The sequence below is a fragment of the Apus apus genome, chromosome 3 (assembly GCF_020740795.1).
Source record: "Apus apus isolate bApuApu2 chromosome 3, bApuApu2.pri.cur, whole genome shotgun sequence".
Classification (NCBI taxonomy): domain Eukaryota; kingdom Metazoa; phylum Chordata; class Aves; order Apodiformes; family Apodidae; genus Apus; species Apus apus.
The window spans coordinates 27,197,767-27,219,120 of NC_067284.1; the positions used below are offsets into that span (position 1 = coordinate 27,197,767).

General features: G+C 37.9%; 1 protein-coding gene across 2 annotated transcripts in view; it reads right to left on the bottom strand.

The window, feature by feature from the left end:
* Positions 1-21,354, bottom strand: part of DLGAP2 (DLG associated protein 2) — an 86,808-nt gene that overhangs the window by 5,101 nt on the left and 60,353 nt on the right. For both annotated transcript variants that reach the window (XR_007889099.1, XM_051615365.1), the window contains exons 6-8: positions 14,002-14,087; positions 12,501-12,916; positions 3,206-3,297 (exon numbers count right to left, since the gene is read on the bottom strand). Coding sequence is in view for 1 of the 2 variants with exons in the window: in XM_051615365.1 (XP_051471325.1) it covers positions 3,206-3,297; positions 12,501-12,916; positions 14,002-14,087 (594 nt within the window). In the remaining variant the exon portion in view is untranslated. The remainder of the gene's footprint in view (positions 1-3,205; positions 3,298-12,500; positions 12,917-14,001; positions 14,088-21,354) is intronic.

The window sequence follows — 21,354 nt, forward strand, 5'->3', positions numbered from 1 at the left end:
GAATTCCATGTTTACATTGTCTTGCACTTTCAAATATACACATCTGGTATAAAATTTTGATGGGGATGGTATGATTTTGTTCTCCAGGGAGTTGAATCATGCTCAGGAACTGGGAAGACACAACCCCCAGGTGCTGCGATAAAGTGGCACCCTGTACACAGGACTTAATGGTGCAAACACTGGTGGTAACAATTAGCAAGATGACCCTCCATTTGACTATTAACCTCATGTCAGTGCTGGATAAAAATTACATTAGAAGGTAGTACGAAGACTGTTAACCCTATAGACACTGGTACTAGTTCAAGGAGATAGCTTTGTCATTTTAACGAAATAGGGCTTAATTGGTACACATCTCTGTGAAAATGATGGATAAATGTCTCTTCCCTTTCAGAGTATGAGGAAGCCACTAAGATGGTCTAAAGAATGGAGTTGAGAGAGATGGAGTCAAAATCACACCAAAGGGACTCCGGCTCTCCCTCTTCCAGGGCAAAAACTGCAATGACTAGTTTACTGCCTTAGAAGCACTGGTGTTATTGCTGCTCCTCACTCTGCCCATAATTTTTTGAACCATGGCAGCCTCCAGCACGGCAGCTTGCAGGGGAGTGTGTGGTGCATAGTCTGAGCACAAGAGGGCTGCCTCCTGCTGCTATCCCTTATGGATCCACAGTCCGTGGATAAATGCTGGCACAAATGATTACTATTACAGCTAACTGAGCTTTGAAAAGGTTGGCTTACACCTTATTCTTTTCAGAAGCTTCTCATTTACTTCTATCTTCTTTGAAATTCAGCTTTGCAGCCCCCCTTCTGAAGGAAGCCTAAAGCAAGCAAAAGTACCTAGTTAGTGCTCACGCTGCTCTGTTTTTGCCTGCAACCAGGACATACTGAGTGATGATCCCATGAGCTTAGCAGGATCTGTGCTGACTTGAGTATGGAGGAGGACACTTCAAAGAAAAAAGGTGTTACAAGAGATAATGTGAATAATGCAGCAAGGAATAGTTATTAATCAGCGATTTTTTTTAATTATTTTTTTTTGCAGCAGTTAGTGGGAACAGTACACTGTAGGAGACAACCAGCCAGATTCTTAAAACAAAACACTTCATCGAAGCTTAAAGTGTTACGAATGTACTCTGATTAAGAGTCTTTGGTAAGAGATCTTAACCCAGAGCATAATCAGATGTATTCCTTGAAGTTTTTGTGGTTCTTTACAAAAGTCCATAGGCAACGAGCAAATTTCCTGGTTAAATTTCAAGTCTGAATAAGTGTGTTCCTCTTCCTAAACCCTTGATGCATTTTACAATGGCAGAAGTAGACACCCTTGTTCTTTGCCTACACTTACACTTAATGTTGTTCAACTGTTATTAGAGAAACTGCTGTGTGGTAGCCCTGCAAGTGCTAGAGGGTTTTGAGTGGGGGAGTGCACTAACCAGCTGCGTTCCCATCAAGAGGCTGCCTGGGAAGCATATGGAAAGCCTTCTATGGATATGTACTAGGTGACTACTGAGCAACAAATTCTGTTGTTAGGTGTAGGGAAAAAAGCCTCAAAACATGAATGAACTAAAAGCCCAAAGCTAAAAGCAGTGGCTGCTTTCTGCACAGCCCATTGATGATTTCATGAAGCTGAAGAATATTCAGAGCCTAATTCTTCAGAGTAGGGTAAAGATGTAATTATGGAGTCAAAGGTTTCTTATCCAAATGAGAAGGAGGGAAATAAAATCTTGCCAGTTTTTTGGTCATGTTGTCTGCAAAGCTGCACTTGTTATTACAGTAATGCTCTCAAGCACAAATGGTGGACACACTTGAAGATTAATGAAGTGGAGTGGAGCTTAGATTCTCCAAATCCTAGTTTGCATAGCTTAATCAATCAGGTAATGGAGGATGCTTTGAAATGTGCAGTGAGAAACCTTTAGGCATTGATGAAGATTTCCTCCTTTTGCTATGGAACAAATGACTAGATAGGGAGCACATATCATGTATTTGATATTACATACGTGGTCTTCTCCTGCTTGCCTGACTTTGCATGTTTCCTCTGTCATTCTGTAACAGCTGTTAAAATCCTTGTTTTAACAGAGTCTTTGAAGGGGATAATTGGATTCTTTCCTAATGAGGACCATGTATCTTATAATGTTCTATCAGAAGGTAGGACATTTTTGGCATGACTTTCCCAGTAATATTTGACTGCATTTTCAGGAATTCTGGATGCTTAACTTTATGAATAGAAAGTAGCAAGTAGGTTTCTGCAGAATGAATGTTCTGCCTTACAAATTTATGTGGCAAATACTCACAAGTAAAGAAATGTTTCTAACCAGACATATAGGTCCTGTCTGCTGTCATGCATGCCACAGAATTCAGAACTTTTAATATATGAGGTGTAGGAGCAGTCAAGAGGTGAGAGCTAGACTTGATTTTTCAAGTGAGCCAAAGAAAGGTGCTCTACCACTAACTGTAGCTAGAAGAATTACATTCTTCTATTGATTAGTATCATCTTTCCACAATGTTTGTATCACCGATGGCTGCTGTCATGTTAATGAAGATAACATTTAGAATTGAATTAGTCTCTAATGAACTTCCAGAACACTAGCAGTAACTCTCATAATTATTATACTGCATCTGTTCCTTTAGCCCTAGGACATCTTATATATAATTGGCAATGCAAATTACGAAACCTAATTTTATGAACATTATGTATATTCTCATTTCAAAGATCAGTCCTATTTTCAGGTAGATAGAAAGCTGGACCACATATTCTCCACTATTTTGCTATTTTACTATTCTCTGCTTTTCAGGTAATATGAAAAAATTGTCCCTTCTACTAGAAATAGAGTTATTATATTAGGGTGTTACACAAATAAGCCATAATATTATGTCTTATAAAACTTGCATTTGTTCAGTTCTCATTTTTTTTCTTTACTGAAGACAGCAAATAAAGACAAAACACACTCAGACTGAAATTACTGAAATTACATGTTTGCTTTGATAAAAAAATGTACTAACACCATACTTAAGGATTAAGTTTAAAAGAAAAAAAAAAAAAAAAGAGGAGCAATAAGACAAAATGTGAGACATGAAAAAGACATTTTAGAATGTTGTTGCTACACTTGGTTTTGTTATTGCCTTTGAAGTAAAAATATTGAATTCTAAAATTTAAAGTTATGTTTTGTATGAATAGCCTTAAACTCTTCAAGAATGGCCAGACACGGTGACTTACCAGATTTTGCTGACAAAGCCAATAAAATTGCTGGAATTTCTGAGACATGAGGAGCTGAGCACTTCCAACAGCACTTCGGATCTTACCTAGGACTAAGCATATAGAAAGGTTATTACCAATAAATATCTTTCGGCAATAAATGTAAAATCCAGCTCAAAAATATGTAGCAGAAATTACTGTTCATTTTATAAGGGAAGTGAATATTTGATTTTACTGCTTGTGATTAGATACAGAAATATATTTGAAAAAGATGAAGATAGAGGAGAGCTCTGTGGCATTTTACCCTTTGGCAATTGTAAGTGATGTATTCTCAACTCACAACAGCTAAGATTGTGTTTGCCAAAGAAAGCAGAAAAAAACCAGGGAATATAGGCTGCTTCCTGAAGTGGGCAGAGTACATATGTTTCTGAGAATAAATTACATCTCAAAGTAAATGACCAAAAAAACCAAAAAAACCAAAACGAACAAAAAAGAAGCTCAGTGATAAGCATTATCATCCTGATTATTATTTTTTTTTTCTGCAAATTCAGTGATCCTGAACTGACAAAGCACCAAATTGCAAATAATTCAGTAGATCTATTGACATCAAAACGATTACATTATCACCAAACATAATAATTACCAGCTCATATCCTAGGCACCATCAGGCACAACTAACAAAGGTAACTTTACTCAACAGATTGTAATTTTGTTTCAGATGGTACGATTAATGTATTCATAAAGAAAACATCTTTATATAAAGACCAAAAATAAACTTGTTAACATTGTCTAATACTCTTTTGAGATCACCAATAATTTATTTATCTGAATCTGTAAAGATTCCCCTGTAAGGATTTTCCACCTGTTATGGGTGCAGAGTAACAGAGAGAATGAATGAAGACTGGAACTAGGTTTGCTCATGTAAATTGAAAGCTGTTGAAATAGTCTTGTCTGGAGAACCAGTTAGGTGCCTGTTCCCTCTGATGTCAAAAGGAGCTTTACATCTATCTTAAGTAATAACTTCTGGTTCTGCAGTCACTGAGGACTTCACTCAGTCATGTGGATGGTCCCTGGATGAGCTCTCTTTATCCCATTTCTTCTGGGGCAAGGTTAATACATTAAACTATACCATAAGATACTCCTACTATAAGGCTGAAACCCACAGAGGAATCACATCTCTGAAACATGTCTTGGTACCCCCATTAGGAGTTACAAGTTGGCTACCCAGGAAAATACCCAAAGTCCTAAGCACAGGAGCCTCAGAGTGGGACACAAGCGAGTGCTCCTGGAGTTCACTGAATCATGATCACCCCCATGGTTCACTGGGCTTTCCCCACTGTCAGTGTATTTGCCATTCACAGCATGCATAAGCACTGGGGAAAGGGACCAAACTAATTTTATTTGACTTTGCTTCCAAGAGTCATCTGTCTAAATCATAATTTCTAGATGCTCTATAATCAGTAACTCAAGCTCATCAGCTCAGCCATGTTAGGCACTTATTTTTAGATGAGCTGAATGTCTTCCTGGAGATCTTTCTATTGACTGGATTGCCTAAGGGGACTGGCTTATCCCTAGGAAAGGAAACTCACTCCTCCTTGACTCCCACATTTGCTGAGATAAATACCATATTTTGGTAGGTAGCAATATACCTTTCTACACCTCCTTCCTACACATCCTTTCCTACACTTCCTTTCCTCCACATCCATCTCCATGCTGAAAAAAATCAACACTTTAAAAAGCATTATAAGCTGGGATTTCAACAGAAGATTGATTGATCTGGAGAATTTCCAGATCTTTAAATAATGTTTACAGTGAAGTTAGAGAGAGGTAGGGGGAGGAGCAAGTCAGATATTACTCTGACATGTTTTATTTCAACCTGAGGAAATAAAATTGATAATTCTAACAGGATTCAGAGGGCAGAATGAAGCTACAATAGGGCAGCAGAACAGACCTGCAGTCTGTGACATAGAAGACATTAAACTCTGGCAGGGCTTAATGTTTTGCTTTTTAGAGTAAGTAAAGGATGGGACTGGGTGGCATGTTAAAACAGTTTTTTGGTAGTAGGTCTTATATTTTAATTCTGCCTTCTCTATATCAGTCGAACATCTGCTTAATCACAAGTAGCAGCAAGAGATAATTTAGAAGTTCAAGGCTCCTGTTCTGTGGAAGCACAAGCTCTGCAACTTTATAAGCATGTGTTAATATGTAGAGCTGTAATTCCCAAACTCAATTCTGTTTTCTGTTAGACAAACAGTACCACTGCCCCACAACTCTAAATTAAACAGCAACATGCATAATTCACCAGTCCTGTGTGGCACTCATTTGTGAAAAGGTTAAGTGGTTTAGGACTGCATAAGTAATTCACTGTGGTTATGGTTTTAGTTTGTTGTCCAAATGAAATAAAGCATTTTAATTGGTTTGGGGTTTTTGATCACCAAACCCCCCAGTTTACCCTAGGGAGTTAGAAAAACAATGTTTTGGGTGTTAAAACCTGAATGAACATACAAAATCCTAAATAAGAAAAGAAATATTTCATTTCATCTGAAACAAATTGCTTTGATTGTGTTTTCAGCATTTTTAATAAAGGCAAAGACTTAAGTGACAAACAGCCTGGCATCCTCCTTTTCCCTTGGTGCTCTGTAGCTCAGGACATAAGACAAAAATCTCAGTGTGGGGTCAGAGTCCCTTTTTGCCAGGATGAGGAATTGTGCTGTAGCAGGTCCCTGACATCACCTATTCTGCGCTACGTTCAGCTGTTCACTGGGCAGTAAGAGAACCGGGATGATGGTTGTAGTCCCTGTCTCATAGTGAATGAAGTGCAGTTTCAGTTTCCTCCATTCAAGTTTATAGTTCATAGCTCAATCTCACAGCCCGAGAAAAGGGTATTGGTTTTGGCCCAGCTGCAGAAATGCAGATCTTGTCAGAATTTATATATGACCAATATTTTCTAGTGAATCTCACAGTTACCTCAAAACCTGAAGGTTCATGTCAACAAGCATTGGTGATTTACAGCCCAGGTAGACCAGACAAGACTTAGGTGCTAGCAATGCAGCATTTTGGTGTGATACACCTCCACTAGGGATGTGAGACAGTGGTTCTGGGCTATTGGCATGTGTCACTGTGGTGAATACACATTTATAATGACAGCCTTACCATTTACTAAAGATCGAACTCTATTTCCATTTCAATAAGTAAATCAGATGTAATAAGACATAGAAGTTAGAATCTCTCATATTCATGCTACCCTGCTTTGCTGTAATTAAATTAAAGTATTAAACCACTTCAATTCATAATATTTAGCACAATATTAATAGACAGCCAAAGCCTTGTTATTAATTTCATGCATTGGGGAATTATTCCAATGAGTGCAGATTGATTATCTCCATGAAAGAATGATGAATGTTAGAGACTGGAGAGACTGAGATATTTGGTGATGCCTAGAAGATTTTGCTTGTAAATAAATAATGATAAAATCTACTAACACACACAAATATATATATATAATTTTCATATAATCCATACATCTCCCCCCATTAGGATAATGTTATATTTACTTGAATGTCAGGAAAGAGTCACACAACCTTAATTCTGGTCCGTGAAGCATTTGAAGCACTCAGTTTTTGTTGTGTGGTCTGGTATGGCTTCTACTCTGAAGACATACAAAACCCTGACCATGACTTCAGTAGAAGCAGACTCAGCATTTATACCCTGGATAGTGATTGTGTAAATAGCATGTATCCAACATGCAAAATTAACACAGTGGTGTCTTTCCCCCTGCAATAAGCATACTACAAAATTGAAAGTAATATATATGTGTTGTATTGCTTGAGAAATGCTACAGAATCTTGTAATTGAAAATGGTTTCATATCACAAAGGTAGAGGGGGGGAAGTTAGATCTATATGGATGAAACCAAGATTATAATCTGATGCTGTATCTCTGTTCTTGACAGGTTAAAAGCTCTCCTGAGTTGTGTCACTGCTGCACCAGCAACGAGAACTACTAACAGTCTGCTTCTGGTCCTCATTATTGTTTATTTAAATGCTGTGTTTTATTTTACTTTTCTTTCCATTTGATTGTTTCAAATTTTTTCTATATTCATAAATAAATTGCTTCACCAACAATCTGAGAAAATACACCTGGAAAAAATATTGAAATTGGCATTTAGTTAATCCTCCTAACTCAAAGCAGGGCATGATATTTGTCTACTCTATAAACCTAAATTAGTTATTTGCAGAAATACATGTGTTTTTCACCGTCAACACAGCAGGTAGGCATAACAATAAATGTATAATGTTCAGAGTGAGATGACATTTTAGGACAGCACAGCTACCAGTTGGCAGTGCCCTGTAGGCAGGGCAGTGCGATCCTTGTGCACTAAGTGGGACTTGGTACAAATTTGCTTTTTACCTCAATGGAGCTGAGTTCAAAGAGGAGAAAATTTGATCAGAACAATACAAATGCTAGGAGGAATTATTGGATTCCACACTACAGGACTGTCTTTTATTGACTTTGAATGTTGAAGCACATGTACCCTCTGTGCTGAGCAAGACTGGCAAACTGGTAGCAACAAACATGGAGGAGGCTGAGGCACTTAACAAGACTTTTGCCTCAGTCTTCACTAGCAACTTCTATTCCCACACCTCTTGAGTGAATGGACCACAAGATAGGAACTGGGGGAGCAAAGTCCTTCCCCCTGTAAGAGAAGATCAGGTTTGTGACCACTTGAGGAACCTGAATATATGTACTTCAGTGGGGCCTGATGAGATGCATCCCAGAGTCCTGAAGGAACTGGCTGATGCAGTTGCCAAGCCATTCTCCATGATATTTGAAAAGTCATGACAGTCAGGTGAAGTCCATGGTGACTGGAAAAAGGAAAACATTACACCCAGTTTTAAAGAGTAGAAAGGAGAACCCTGGGAACAATTGACCTGTCAGCCTCACCTCTGTGCCTGGCAAGATTTTGGAGCAGATCCTCCTAGAAGCTACGCAAAGGCACATGGAGGAAAGGGAGGTGATTCAAGACAGTCAGCATGGTTTCACCAAGGGCAAATCCTGCCTGACCAACCTAGTAGCCTTCTATGATGGAGCATCAGTGGACAAGGTTGTACAGGGTTCTGAGCAACCTGGTCTAGTAGTAGATGGCCCTGCTCACTGCAGGGGAGTTGGCCTAGGTGACCTTTAAAGGTCCTTACCAACCCAAACTCTTCTATGATTCTATTACTTTAAAGACTGTTTCAGAGCAATTAATAATTTTTGGAGTAATTCTTAACACTCCAAATGTGAATTTCAATACTTCCTGAATGATAGATTTGTGAAGAGTGCTAGGAAATTATGTCAGTAATTTCTCGTTGGCTAAAGGATAATCCATATTTGGTAGAACACTTAAGAAAGCTTGTATGGATGATTAATTGATGAATAGACTAAAATTAATTGGTTGTGAATATTTTTAAAGTTTTGTTTCTTAAAGCATGGAAGAGTTATCTCTATGTTTTCCATTCCTATTTGGCCATGTGAGTAAAGCCTTTGCAGTACTGTGGAAATATCAGCCAGAAGATTAGCATGGAAAAATCCAGCAGCCATGGAACGAAGAGGTATTGGAAGAGAAGGGTGGTATTTTGAGCTCTTGCTCTATCTAATGCCTTTTTTTTTTTTCTCTAGAGATCACTTTACTGTGTACCTATGCCAGCTGAGCTCCTAACCATAATGCAGAAGATCCCAGCAAAACAACCTTTCTGCTGGCATAGTTTATATGATAGTTGGGGTGTTTTTCCCCATATCTTAGGATTTTTATATGAAAGTAAACTCTGTGTGGCTGTTCTCTGTTTGACTTGTGTACTGAAATATTTCAGTGGCCAAGCACATGGCATTCAGAAGCTCAGGATGTCTTCTGCTTCCTCCCTCTCCCAGACGTTGCCTGTAAGCTGTGGGTAGAGAGCCAGCTAGCCTGCTTTTCCCCTGTCTATGCTGGTCTCCCTGCTCCCATTAGGAGCTTGCGCGTGGCAGTCCTGGCCCTCTTTGTCTTCAATAGCTCTGTGACAATTGAGAGTGTTTTTCTTGTCATCACCTACACACCAATAATAGCCAAACACAATTTTCAGGGTATAAAACTGAAACTCCAGTCAGCACCCTTGAGAAACACATCTTTGCTTGAAGGCACCCTGCTAGTGCAAAGAATCAGATGACTTACCCTGGGAACAGTTACAGCCACATCTATATTATATATATATCCTATATATATATAAAACTATATGCATTAAAATAAACACTGAGAACACAAATAACTGCCCCCACAAACAATATATGAACTTTGCAGAGACTCCAAAATACAGTTCATGGCAACTGACCAAATAAACAAAGACTGTGAAAAGAAAGAAAGAGAAGTTATTTTTGCTACTATTATTATTATTATCTTCTCCTTTTTTCAGACCTGATGAGTGAAATTCTTAAAACAACATAATCAGAGAAGAGCTACAGTGAAAGGAAAAATCAATACAGCAATCAGACAGCTTTCTGTGATCTCAGGCCTATTGTGCTAACACAGAAAATGAAATTGTTTTCTAAAATGCAATTCTTTTTTAACTCTTCCTGTGATTAAAACAAAAGAGAAATGGTATCATAAAGGCAGCCTTCTCCTATGAGACACAAAGTTATATTTGGTCCTCAGACTCAATTAACATACCCAGGCCATAAAGAAATTATTTGGCATTAACAATGACAGTTTGAATGTGCAAACTTTGCTGTCAAGTGTTTTGGGAATAGTCGCTCCTGCTGGAAGATGGAAAAACAGATCTAGTTGCTTCTGTCTCTTCCATTTGTGGGTATTTTCCTCACAGAATTGCCAAATGCTTAATATGTCAGGATACATTTCATGCTGGGATATCATTAAACTTTAGTTCTTGTGGATACACACCTTCTAACCTCCACAGCTCAAACTGGGGATGCAAAATGTGTCAAAGACTCAACACGAAAAAATATTGCTCATACTGAAATTTTAAAATGCTGTGAAGCTCATCCCCTCCATGAAAGTAATTCCTTGGTAACTTCCTTTTACTTAATGTAAGCTATATTAGGTGAAGGGATACAACATTTCAAAGATAATGTAATCTGGAAATTATTTGAGGAAGATCTCTTGAAATGAGTCACATAAAATGGAATTATTTTTTTTCTTACAGAGTAGAGTCACACTGCAACTGGGGAACATGAAATCCTGATATTCCATTTTGTTTTCTGACTGAAATATTCTAGGTTAATAAGATTAATGTCACTAATTCTGAATATTAATAGAAGTTATAAAGAAAAAAAAAAAAATCCAATTTGTTTTCAGGTCCTGAATTTACTGAAAACTATGTTCCTAATACTAATTTCCCCATGCAGCAAGGTGTTTCAGAGTACTTCTCAGCTTCACCTGGTGGGAGGGAGAGTGGTTCTGCACCTGGGAACTGGTAATCAGCTAAAATCAGATCCTCCACATTTTTTTTGATGCAGTACACAGGCTCATATTCCAGAGAATAACACTGTTGACTAGCTATCTGTGTCTCCAAGGGAAGAAGGAATACTGACATGGGAATGTTTCCACTGCTTGTTTCATGTGGCTGCAGATTTGATTACGGCTGTGCATGAGGAAGAGCTTGCAGAGGAGATGAGAAAAGTCCACCCCTTGCCTGCAGACTCCTTCCTGGCCTTCTAGGGAAAGGGAGGCACAACTGCCCATGTGTTTCTCCCCTCTGCTCCCTAATAATTTTACTCTTTCCAAGCAGATTAAAGTCTTGCTCTTTGAACTTCTGCTTCAGATAGTAACCATTGATGTCCCCACATCAGTAACAGGCAATAATTGGAAGCAGGTGCTTTGGAATACTTAGTGACGGCAGAGAAATGCCAGTATTCAGCAGTGCAAAGATTTGGGGAGTTCAAAAATAAGACATATATGTTAAAAAGAAGTATTAAAATAATAACCCTTATGAAAGAAGGCTTGGAAATCACATAGGCTAAGCAAAGCCAAATATTTTATTATTCATATTTTAGCAGCCTCTGGCAGGATATTAAAGTCTTCACAGTATCAATGCAAAAGGAAAATTCTCAGCTCTGTGAAGATGAAAATAAGGACAAAACCCTACAATCCAGAAAGCACTGGAGGCTGAAGGAAGGAAACCAGTCTTATGCTCTCCCTCACCCCAAATCCTATGTTGTTACTTGGCAGACTTGTGCACAATATAGTGGAGAAATATGAGTGTAAAATAAAAAATGATGAGGTTAAAAAGGTAAACATTCTTTCTTTTGAAAAGGTCAGTGCAAGAAATAGATACTGGCCTTTTAGTTACCATGCAGGCCTGGCCCATGACCTGAGGGTAAATCATAGCAAGAAATTGAGAAGGAAAGATAATGATCAAGGAGTATTCAGAGGTGACAGTGAGACTCATGAGAGTGCAGGAAAAGATGCTAGTACGAAAACTTAACATGAACTAATTTGTGTTGTGAGAAAATCTCAGCTGAGACAATGATTCAGATTGGCAAGGACTGAAATATTTATAAAACCGAGCCTGAAGAACAAGGATAATTGACCTCAGAGGGAATCACAAGGAGCTGGCTACTGAGTGCTAGGACCACTTTGATATATTAGTATCATTAGTGCTGGCCTGGATCTTGTTCCAAAATAGTCTACATTATTTTTCACTTTATCCCATCACGCCTTTCAAGGTGTCCACAGGACTTGAGAGAATAATAGTGATTCTTGACAAAACTGTAACAAGAAAACGCAGCTGAATTATCTAATAGTGCATATGTCTGTGTAACTGCAGAAGTGCTTTATCTAGTGTACTTGACTACTCCCTTCTGTTCTTCTAACAGACCCTTTGTGATAGGCAGAAGTGCCTGTAAATGAGTGAAAACATTTTAAAATTACTATTTATTAATAAGAGGCAAATTCTCAGGTTTCAGAAAAATGGCAAAAAAATGTTCATGTGGGACCACATTGTGTGTTCTGGCAAAGAGGTTAAGCATTAAAGCCATAGAAATGAGTGAGAAGAATGTGTCAGAGTTGGAGCTGTGGATGAAGCTATTGCAGCCATATCTAACACCAGACTTTGTTCCTGTGCTTGACTCTACAGTTGGCTCCTCAACTACCTCTACAAAACCTTACCTTGGGGAATGCCAGCTTGCACAGTTAGTTGCAGCACAGAGGTCTTATATCTACTGGTTCTGTAGAGTGTCTTTGGTACTAAAAAATGAGTAAGGAAAAACTACAGACCACAACTTTATCCTAACAGATTTCTTATTTTAGCAGACATCTATAATAAAAGATACTGAAATGCTCTTACTTTCCTCAGAAAGATCATTTTCTTCAGCTTCTCTTTCCATTTCTTTACACCAGCCTTCCATTCTCTTAGTTTCAGTATGTAGTAACTTCATAAACCAAGATCCGTCTCGTCGACAAGGAGACATTCTACCAGTCTCTACTGTCTCAATGGCTGGTTCTAGCCAGGGTTCTGGTGGTGGAAGGTTTGAGGTGTCAACTGGGGTCCTATAATCTTCTCTGTAACTGAACAGTCCCTGTGTCCGTACAGTTCTCACTGCGCTGTATTGAGTAGGTGTGCTGGGCTCTGAGTGCTGCTGGAATGATGAGCCAAACTGAAGTCCCTTGTCCTCCATGGTGATGTGTCCTGGAAAGCCCTCCAGTTCCAGGTCAGCCTGGACAGCTGCTGTTACACTGTTTGAGCGCTTGAATCGTCCATGTCTTGGTGAAGAGGGAAGAAAGAAAAGAGGTTAAGACATGTAAATACATATGTGATTATAGAGAGGCACAGAATAATGTTTAAGTGAATGGATTCTATTTTTCTCCTTGAACTTTATGCTAAATACTTTTTCTTTGTACCTATCTCACTAAAATAAAACAGTAACAACAGAGAGGAAAATAAAAATGCATAGTGGCATCATTGATCTGAGCAAAGATACAAAAGAAAATAATTTAAATTATCTCTGGAAGGAAATATTGATTTATTCTCATACCACAAAATACCACCTATCATTACTAAATGAACTGGAAATACCTAGTAGAACTGCAGGGTTACAGCTCCTGACAAAAGTCTGTAAAATACATACATTAAAAAAATTTAAATATTAAGAACTGTTGATTTCCTATTGTGATATGCCTCTGAATACTGACATTTTAGAAAAGCTTTATGTTTAAAAGTTATATAGAGAAGCAAAGATTATTTATGAAATCTTTTCACACCTGAGCGTATTGTTTCAAATTACTTCTAGTCAATGATGGTAAAAGGCAATTAGCAGCCAGATATGGTCTGACAGCTGCTGTGAAATGAGATAATGGTCCCAGTCCAGTACTTAACAGGCAGTGCCTGCTAGGGCTAACCTGTGGGTTAGTACATTGGCCGGCAGTTTTACAAAGCTAGAGAACAAGAGTAAATGCTGATTCCAGTTTAAGATAAAAGTACCACAGGTTCCATCCTAGCCATTGTAAGTTGACTGGGAAAGCCTGGATCAGCATGGGGGTCCTATCAAAGGAAGAATATTCCAATATACTGTTCTTTGTTCTGCCAATAATAAAATTATATAAATCCACTAATTTAATTTAAAACTTTCAATTCCTTCCCTCCAATTTAAAACAGGAAATATAACTAAACATTAAGCAACTGCTAAGTAATCGCTAAAAATTCTACCAAATTACCAGTGTGCATGTAAAAAACGTTGGCTTTGTGAATTAGTTTGGGGCAGCACTTGCCAGCTGTTTGTTATTAACTCTGTTTGCAAATGTGTGTTGTGTTATGAAAGACTACAGATTTTTGAACATGCTTGAATTACCGTTTTTCATCTTCCACTTGTATTCCAACAGAGTGGTATTCCCGTAGGCCTCTGCTTTCAGTATCCGAATCAGTTGCTGTTTCCACCTAATTCAACAGAAAAGATTAGTCTGTAGAGTGAGCACTGACACTCAGCACTATTTCTACCTGCACTCATTAAAAATTGATTACATGTTTCCTCTCTAACTGCTAAGAAACACCTAGCACAGTAAAAGAAATGAAATAGGTATTCTGCCTGGGATCATTTTTTGGTGTGCTGTGTTTTATAAAGCTTTGCACAAGCACTGTTGTTCTGCTGCGTAATTCCCTATTTCAAACCTAAGCAGATGCAATTACTCAGTTCAGTGGAAGCAGGGAGCAAGCCTGGTCTGTGAGAGCTCTTAGAATGAGGAATCCACAGGATAGACCCTTTTAATATTATTATAAAAAATTCTCTTTATATTCTTTGATTTACAAAACAAAATAAAATCTCAAGTAGCCCGATAAACTTGCAAGTGATAAAAAGAAATGCCGCAATGAGATTTTATTGACAACTGTGTTGACAAATATAGAACCATTTAAGTGAGATACAGCAGAATGTCATATCTCACCTTTTAAAATAACATGGTCCTGAAAATGCAATATCAAGCAAGTAATTTATGTACTTTTTATAGTACTCCTATCTGAAATGCACTTACTGAAATATATTCACAGTAGTTTTCCTCATAACTGAGACCACATTGCTTTTTGGATGTTTCTGTGGGATTTTATGTAACACTTCCCACCACCACACAGCCCCCAGGTCTTTGACACAAACACAGTGAGTGCTGCAGTATGCAAATTATATTGAATCAAGGGAGAGGCAGGAAAAAAAGGGAAAGAGTAGAACTGACTTTTCCTTTTGAATGATATTTTCACTGTTAAATTAAAAAAAAATAACATCTGCAACCAGTTTTTCAATAGGCACACTCCATGTGTGAATTCAAGGGTATATCCTCTGATGAAGACAAGATAACCTTTCCCCCTGCAGCAGTCATAGGTGCCTCTGGAAGGGGCCCAGTGGCCTCTGCAGCTGTTTCTCAGTGGCACAGTCCCAATCCCAATCCCACCAGGTTTCTGGAGCAAGGCAGAGAGAAGTGGGGAGCAGAGTGGGAAGTGAATGTACATGTGGAATATATTTCTCTTCCCAGCTTCAAGCCATAGGTCCATGTAGATTTGCATGGAAGGGAATTCCAGACAGTAATCAGTACACATTCCTATTTACCTGAGTGTGGGTCTTGGAGATGTTTATGAAAAGAACTAGGGCAGGAACACTTTAGTAAATGTTGAAGACATGCTTGAACTGTACAGCGTAGTGTAAGGCATGGGTTTGCCAAAACCTCCAGCTATTAGTGTGGCAGCTGTAAGGGAAAAACATTTCCCAGCGAGTCCATGTATTCTGCATGAGGTCAAGGAAAAAGTGCACTCTGCCATCTGCTTCCACCTTGGCAGTTGCATGGAAGCTGGTTATGCTCACTTGGAGGGCCAGTGCATTGAGAGAACTAGGCACTTAGACTTGGTAACAGACTCCAGGATTTGCTGTTGTCAGTATAAAAAGAAGGATCCTGCTTGATGTTGGCAGTGAAAAAAAGCCTCAACCGCAGAGGTAGGCAGCCTGGGGAGAAAACCTACAATAATCAAGTGAAAAACAGGCAAGTTGGTTTCCTAGTTAAGGTGGGTTTTCCCTGCAACATGGGTGAGAAGCCTAAGCTGTACTTGGAGAGTCACCTTCTCCTGAAAGAACATTGCTATTAGTGGCACAGCCATAAGGTCCAGCTTCTTAGCTCAAGAGATAAGTATCAGGAAAGACACCCTTATTTACAGCATAGGAGTGTCCAAAAGAGTCTGGAATAATAACTTCAAGCCTAAGTGAAAGACTAGGCACTCACTTAGTCCTTTCTGGGATGTGAGAAAAGCTGCATGTATAACATCTTCACTAGAGATAGGTGAGCACAAATGAATTAACTGGGCCAAGACTGAGATACTCATCTAGTCTGTCGGGGGGAGCAGAGAGGCAAGGTACACTCACAGCCTTGACCACAATGATGAGGGCCCAGTCAAATATAGATCAACATTGTTTGAAGAGTGAAATCAACTTCTCAAAGGGAGAGGAGATGGCAGGTAGTGAATAAAAGCAGATAACACAAAATGATTAGACTGTGGCTCTTGGGTGCACCTGTATGAGTTCTAGCAGGAAGCTGATGTCCAAGGTGGGACTTTGAGCAACCTGGTCCAGTGGGAGGTGTCCCTGGCCATGACAGGGGTGTTGGAACTAGATGATCTTTAAAGACCCTTCCAACCCAAACCATTTGATGATTCACTATGGTGGTTTAAAACTGGTATCTTTCCATTGATGCAACACATTGAGAAAAAGTCTTCTTCATCTACCTGTTTTCAAGTTTTTCTTTTTTGGGATTTCACTGAGAAGTATATACTGAATAATTTTCCCAGTGTACAACTGACAGCTATAATTTACAGACATAAATGTAGTAATCTGCTCTAAAATTTTATTCAAAACACAATTACCAGGAAACTGATGGCCTAGGTATCAAAATAAAAATTACATTAGTTACCTCTAAATATAAACTCTTGCAAAATTATCCTTCCCTGTCTAGGCTGACACTCACTAAATAACCAGATGATTGCCTTCATATTTTAATACTTTAATTTCCTCACTGTTCCTTGTAACAGCAGGAAAATGCCATTCTATGTGTGTGTCTGTGTGCAATCTAGGATTGCAAATATTTTAGCAACCAACAACAAGAAAGAAAAAGATCTGAAAAGAGAGCAAATGCCAACACAAGTAGAAGTGGGAAATAATGAAATAATTTGCACTCACAATGATACGAATGAACAAATAAATTGCATTTCTGAATGACAGATATTATAAAGACTCCTGCTAGAAGACAGCAGGAAATTCTTTAGATTTAATCAGATTGGCCAGGCTAGATTCAAATGAGCAGAGGAGAAAAAGTAATACATTTGGTTTGATTGTGTCGCTCCTGAAACTAAAATAAGTCTTAATAAACCTCTTGTTATTCTCCATGATTCATTATTGCTTTAATACTTACATGGGTTCTAAAAGGCTTAATATTTGCAAATTGGCCTACAATCTCAGTAAAGCAAAATGTGACAAATTATATCTGTCTGGTTATGAGGAAGTCTCACACAGATGAGGAAACAAAAAAATAGCAAGACACTGACCAAAAGCAGAAGAAAGGAGTAGATCTAATATAGCAGGTCATCTTCCTCTCTCCTTGCTAACAAAGAACTAAAACTTATTTTAAAATTTGGTACTGTATGTAGTGAAAAATGTTTTTTTATGGGTTTACAGTATGACCATAAGGCTTATAATATTAGTAGTAACCATAATTTAGCATTCTGAGATTCTGTCTTACCTTTCACAAAGGCATAACACTCCTCTCCAAATTTTTCGTTGCCAATAAAAGGAGCAGACAATTCTTTGAATCCTCTTTGATCAGTCACTGATGACTGATCCAGCACAAAATTTGAAAACTAAGTATCAGATATGGACACTGACTTGGTAATAAACTATCTACAAGTAAATTATACTAACACAAAATTATTTGAGTTAATGCAAATCACTATTACAAATAACTTGCTTGGTATAATGAATCTTGGTTTGTTTATAGGCACTAATTCTAGACAAGGATGCGTGAACTGGCTATATTAGTCCTCCGAAGCATTCACTAAGCCTTTTCAGTTGATAATTTTAACTACTTAAAAGAAACCTCTGTTTCTGTCTTAAAGTATTATTCTACTCTTAAACATGAGCCCTGCAACGTACTATTGCAGTGTCCTAAAAGTTCCAGTCTAATTAATCTTCTATACGTACTGTCTTTAAGGGAGGCTTGAAGTTAATGTATTCAATGCATAAGAAAACAGATTTTAACCTGGCATCTTTTGCTTCTCTCTCATAAGCATCAGTAATAGGAGTCCTTCAGACCACATTATCTCTCCCCATGCAACTTCACTTCCCTCAGAGGGTTTCGCTGCTGTAACCAATTCAATCTATAATTAGAATTTAATAAACAATCTCTCTGATGATTCACAAGAAGGAAATAATTCTTTTCCTCTGTTGCATAGGCTTCTCAGTGATAACAAGAATAAAGAGAAGAAAACATTACATTTGACACTGGATCAAGTACCTGTATTTCTGAATGCAGATAACCATTCCGAGGTATAGAGAGATCTCATGTGTATGCAGTGACTTCAAAGTAGGAAAAATACTTAAAATGAAATTACAGTACTGCTACTGCTTTCCTTAAGTGATGGAACACTTTTATCAGCCAAAAAACATATGCTCTTTTAAAAGAAATTTTAGAAACCAAAATAAACCTACACGTGCATGCTTGAGTGATTTTTTGTGCCTCATCACAGGGCTCCATATAGCTATTCCACTACTTCCTAGCAGAACATCTGGACTACTCAAATTTGTTGTGTGACACAGTAAGTGCTAATTACCACAAGCATGTCCCACAATGGGTTGAAAACTTCTGCTGATCTTTTAAGAAAGCACATTTTGATAAAAATGTGTACCAGAGTTTAGAAATGGGATTCATGTCAACCTAATAGGAGGTAGTAACAGCAAAATAATGCACACAGCAGTGGTTGCTTGTAAGTTTTTGGTGTATTTAATGTGAAGTGGCAAATTGTTCTGAACCAACAAATACTCTGCAAGGCAGTAATCTAGGTCTTCCCCACTTTGAATGTTTCATTATATTAGATGGCAGTTAAGAAAACGAGCAACAGTAATTTGTGAAAAGAGTAAAATTTAGATGGCTCTAAAGTAACTATAGCTTTGTTTTGACTACAACTACAACTGCTATACTTTTTGACAAGTGGGGAGGCCAAAATGTAACCACTGGATGGGAACTGTGCTATCTGACTAAGACTGTGAACTCTGACTTCTCTATATATATATATAGAGAGAGCTATACCTATTTTTATATATGTAGAGGCCAATGCTGACTCTAGAGGTCAGGTTATAGCCTCTGTGCTACAGAAACATTCTCAAAACTTCCTCTGACTCCTGCAGGCCAAGGACTTAATGCACTTCTCTCACAAAAGCACAGTCTGACAGTGATTTTAGGAGCAGAATGAACAACACTTAGCTCTAAAACTTTGGATCATTTATGATTAGAGCAAGTATTTCTTTTGATTGCTATGTGTACACTGAAGTACAGTACTGGCAAGGATAGTATAACCTAAAAAAACAGTACAAAGAAAATGCAGGTGCTCATCCAAGTAAGTATGCCATGTGTGTACAAAATGCTTTGCCTTGAAGGGAAATTCCAGTCTGAGACTCCAGAGTTACTTGAACAGAGTTTTTTACCTTATGATGGTAATAATTTTATTGAATATATATAACTATTAGGCAGAAGATCCCCTTCCAACACAAAAAATTAGGCACTAATCCTCCTGAATACAGGCTTTGATTCATAAGAATGATTTGTTTAATGAAGATTCTGGAGATTAAAAAACACCCCAGGTATTTTGAAGTGTGATCTCCTGATGATGAATGAAGATGACAGAGTCCATTCTCTATGCTACAATTACTACTTGTCTCCAAAAATATCATCATGAATCAGCCTCCACACTTGAAACATTTGTTTCCATCTCATCCACTTCTGGAGTCTCTGCTCTTTTGAAAAGCATGTATGTCTTTTAAATAGAGAAAAAACCAAAAACCCTGCAGGTTTCGAAATACTTGAAATAAATAAGGAGAAATTCAATGACATTTTTTCTCACATATATTACAATCCAAATGTTTTAATATGAATTCTAACTAGAGCAGTTTTTGAATGTCAATAATTAGCATATATACAAGGGTGTGCAAAAAAGCAAGGGAAATCCCTGAAAATACATTAGCAATGACATTGTCTTGACTTGGTGGTTATTTTACTCTAGATAATCTCTACCCTCCATTTTAATTAAAATACTTTGATTAGTCTTCTGCTGTCATGGTAGAAGACATATATGAAGATTATAGCTACTAGTATTACTGAAGTTTAATTCTTTGTTCTCTCTTTATATTCTTAACGATGTTGACTAAATCTTTAATCCCAGAATCAGTATTTTGCAATTCATTTGAATTTAGGAATCAACATATTTTTTTTTCCAGTGCCTACTGACGCATCTGACAAAATTCTTCTTGATTTAAATATGGCAATGAAAAAAGACCAAACCAACCAACCAGATATTTTATGTAAAGCTTTGGTTTTGAAGTTTTTTTTGTTGTTCAAAAATCCCACTGGAGATAGGGCTAACATTCCGTGAGATGGGTTACCATCTCTGTGCTGCTCTCTGTCCTTGCAGACTGGGTGCTACTGCTCTTCATAGTAAGTCCAATGCTCCCGTAGGAGCTTGAGCTCCCTGTGAATGCAAATATCAATCCTATGGCACATGCCTAGTATGCCAGGTCTTTTCAAAAGGACCTGTATTAATGATTCACTACACAAATTATATATACCAAAGACACGAGAGCCCTAGGCTGGGTCCAGAGCAGTTCCACATGCAGAGGCATCACTGGTCATTCTTTATCTCTGTGCCTCTCTGCTCTTGCGTGAAGCAAACATTTTCCCACCAATGTGTTAAAGGAATGCAACATTAACAAATGCACAAATTAACCATCCTGATAGCAAATTAATTAATGCAAATAAATGCAAATTCAATGCATTACCCTGGCATGGCATGCTAATGAGAAAACAAGTCATTTAGTCAATCAAGAAGATATGCAAATAAGACCCATCCTTTTCTAAGGTGCTTTGATGCAGAAGTCCAAAAGAAATTAAATACTTCAACTATATTTTGAGGGCATATATACTACTTACGAAGTTTGCAATATGAGTATTCTACCTGGTGTGTTTATTCCTTACAAACCTGGCAACAGAAATAAAAAATAAAAAGTATTTTCTGCTTAGAGATGCTGCAGAAAGTTATTTTTCAAACTAATGTGACAATTTGAAATTTACTGCAGAAGAAAAACCAAACAACTAAACTGTGCGCTCAGGATACTGCACTGAGGGTAATTTTGCAATTTTTACCTTATCTAATGCCAAATGGTACAACCAAGCAGTTTGCACTTCACAAAAGATAACAAGCAGCTCATCTTTCTAAAATCTGCTGTTGTAAACAGTATTTGCCTTGTTCAGCGTGTGCACCTGAGGAGCAGTATTATGGGCCAAGCATCAGATAAGTAGCTACAGAAGATCCGCTGCCTCCATGGAAATAATTGCACAAACGTTTTTGTGGATTATAAACACTCCACGTACCAAGAAGAGTCAGACACAGTGAAAAGTACTGGTCATCACCT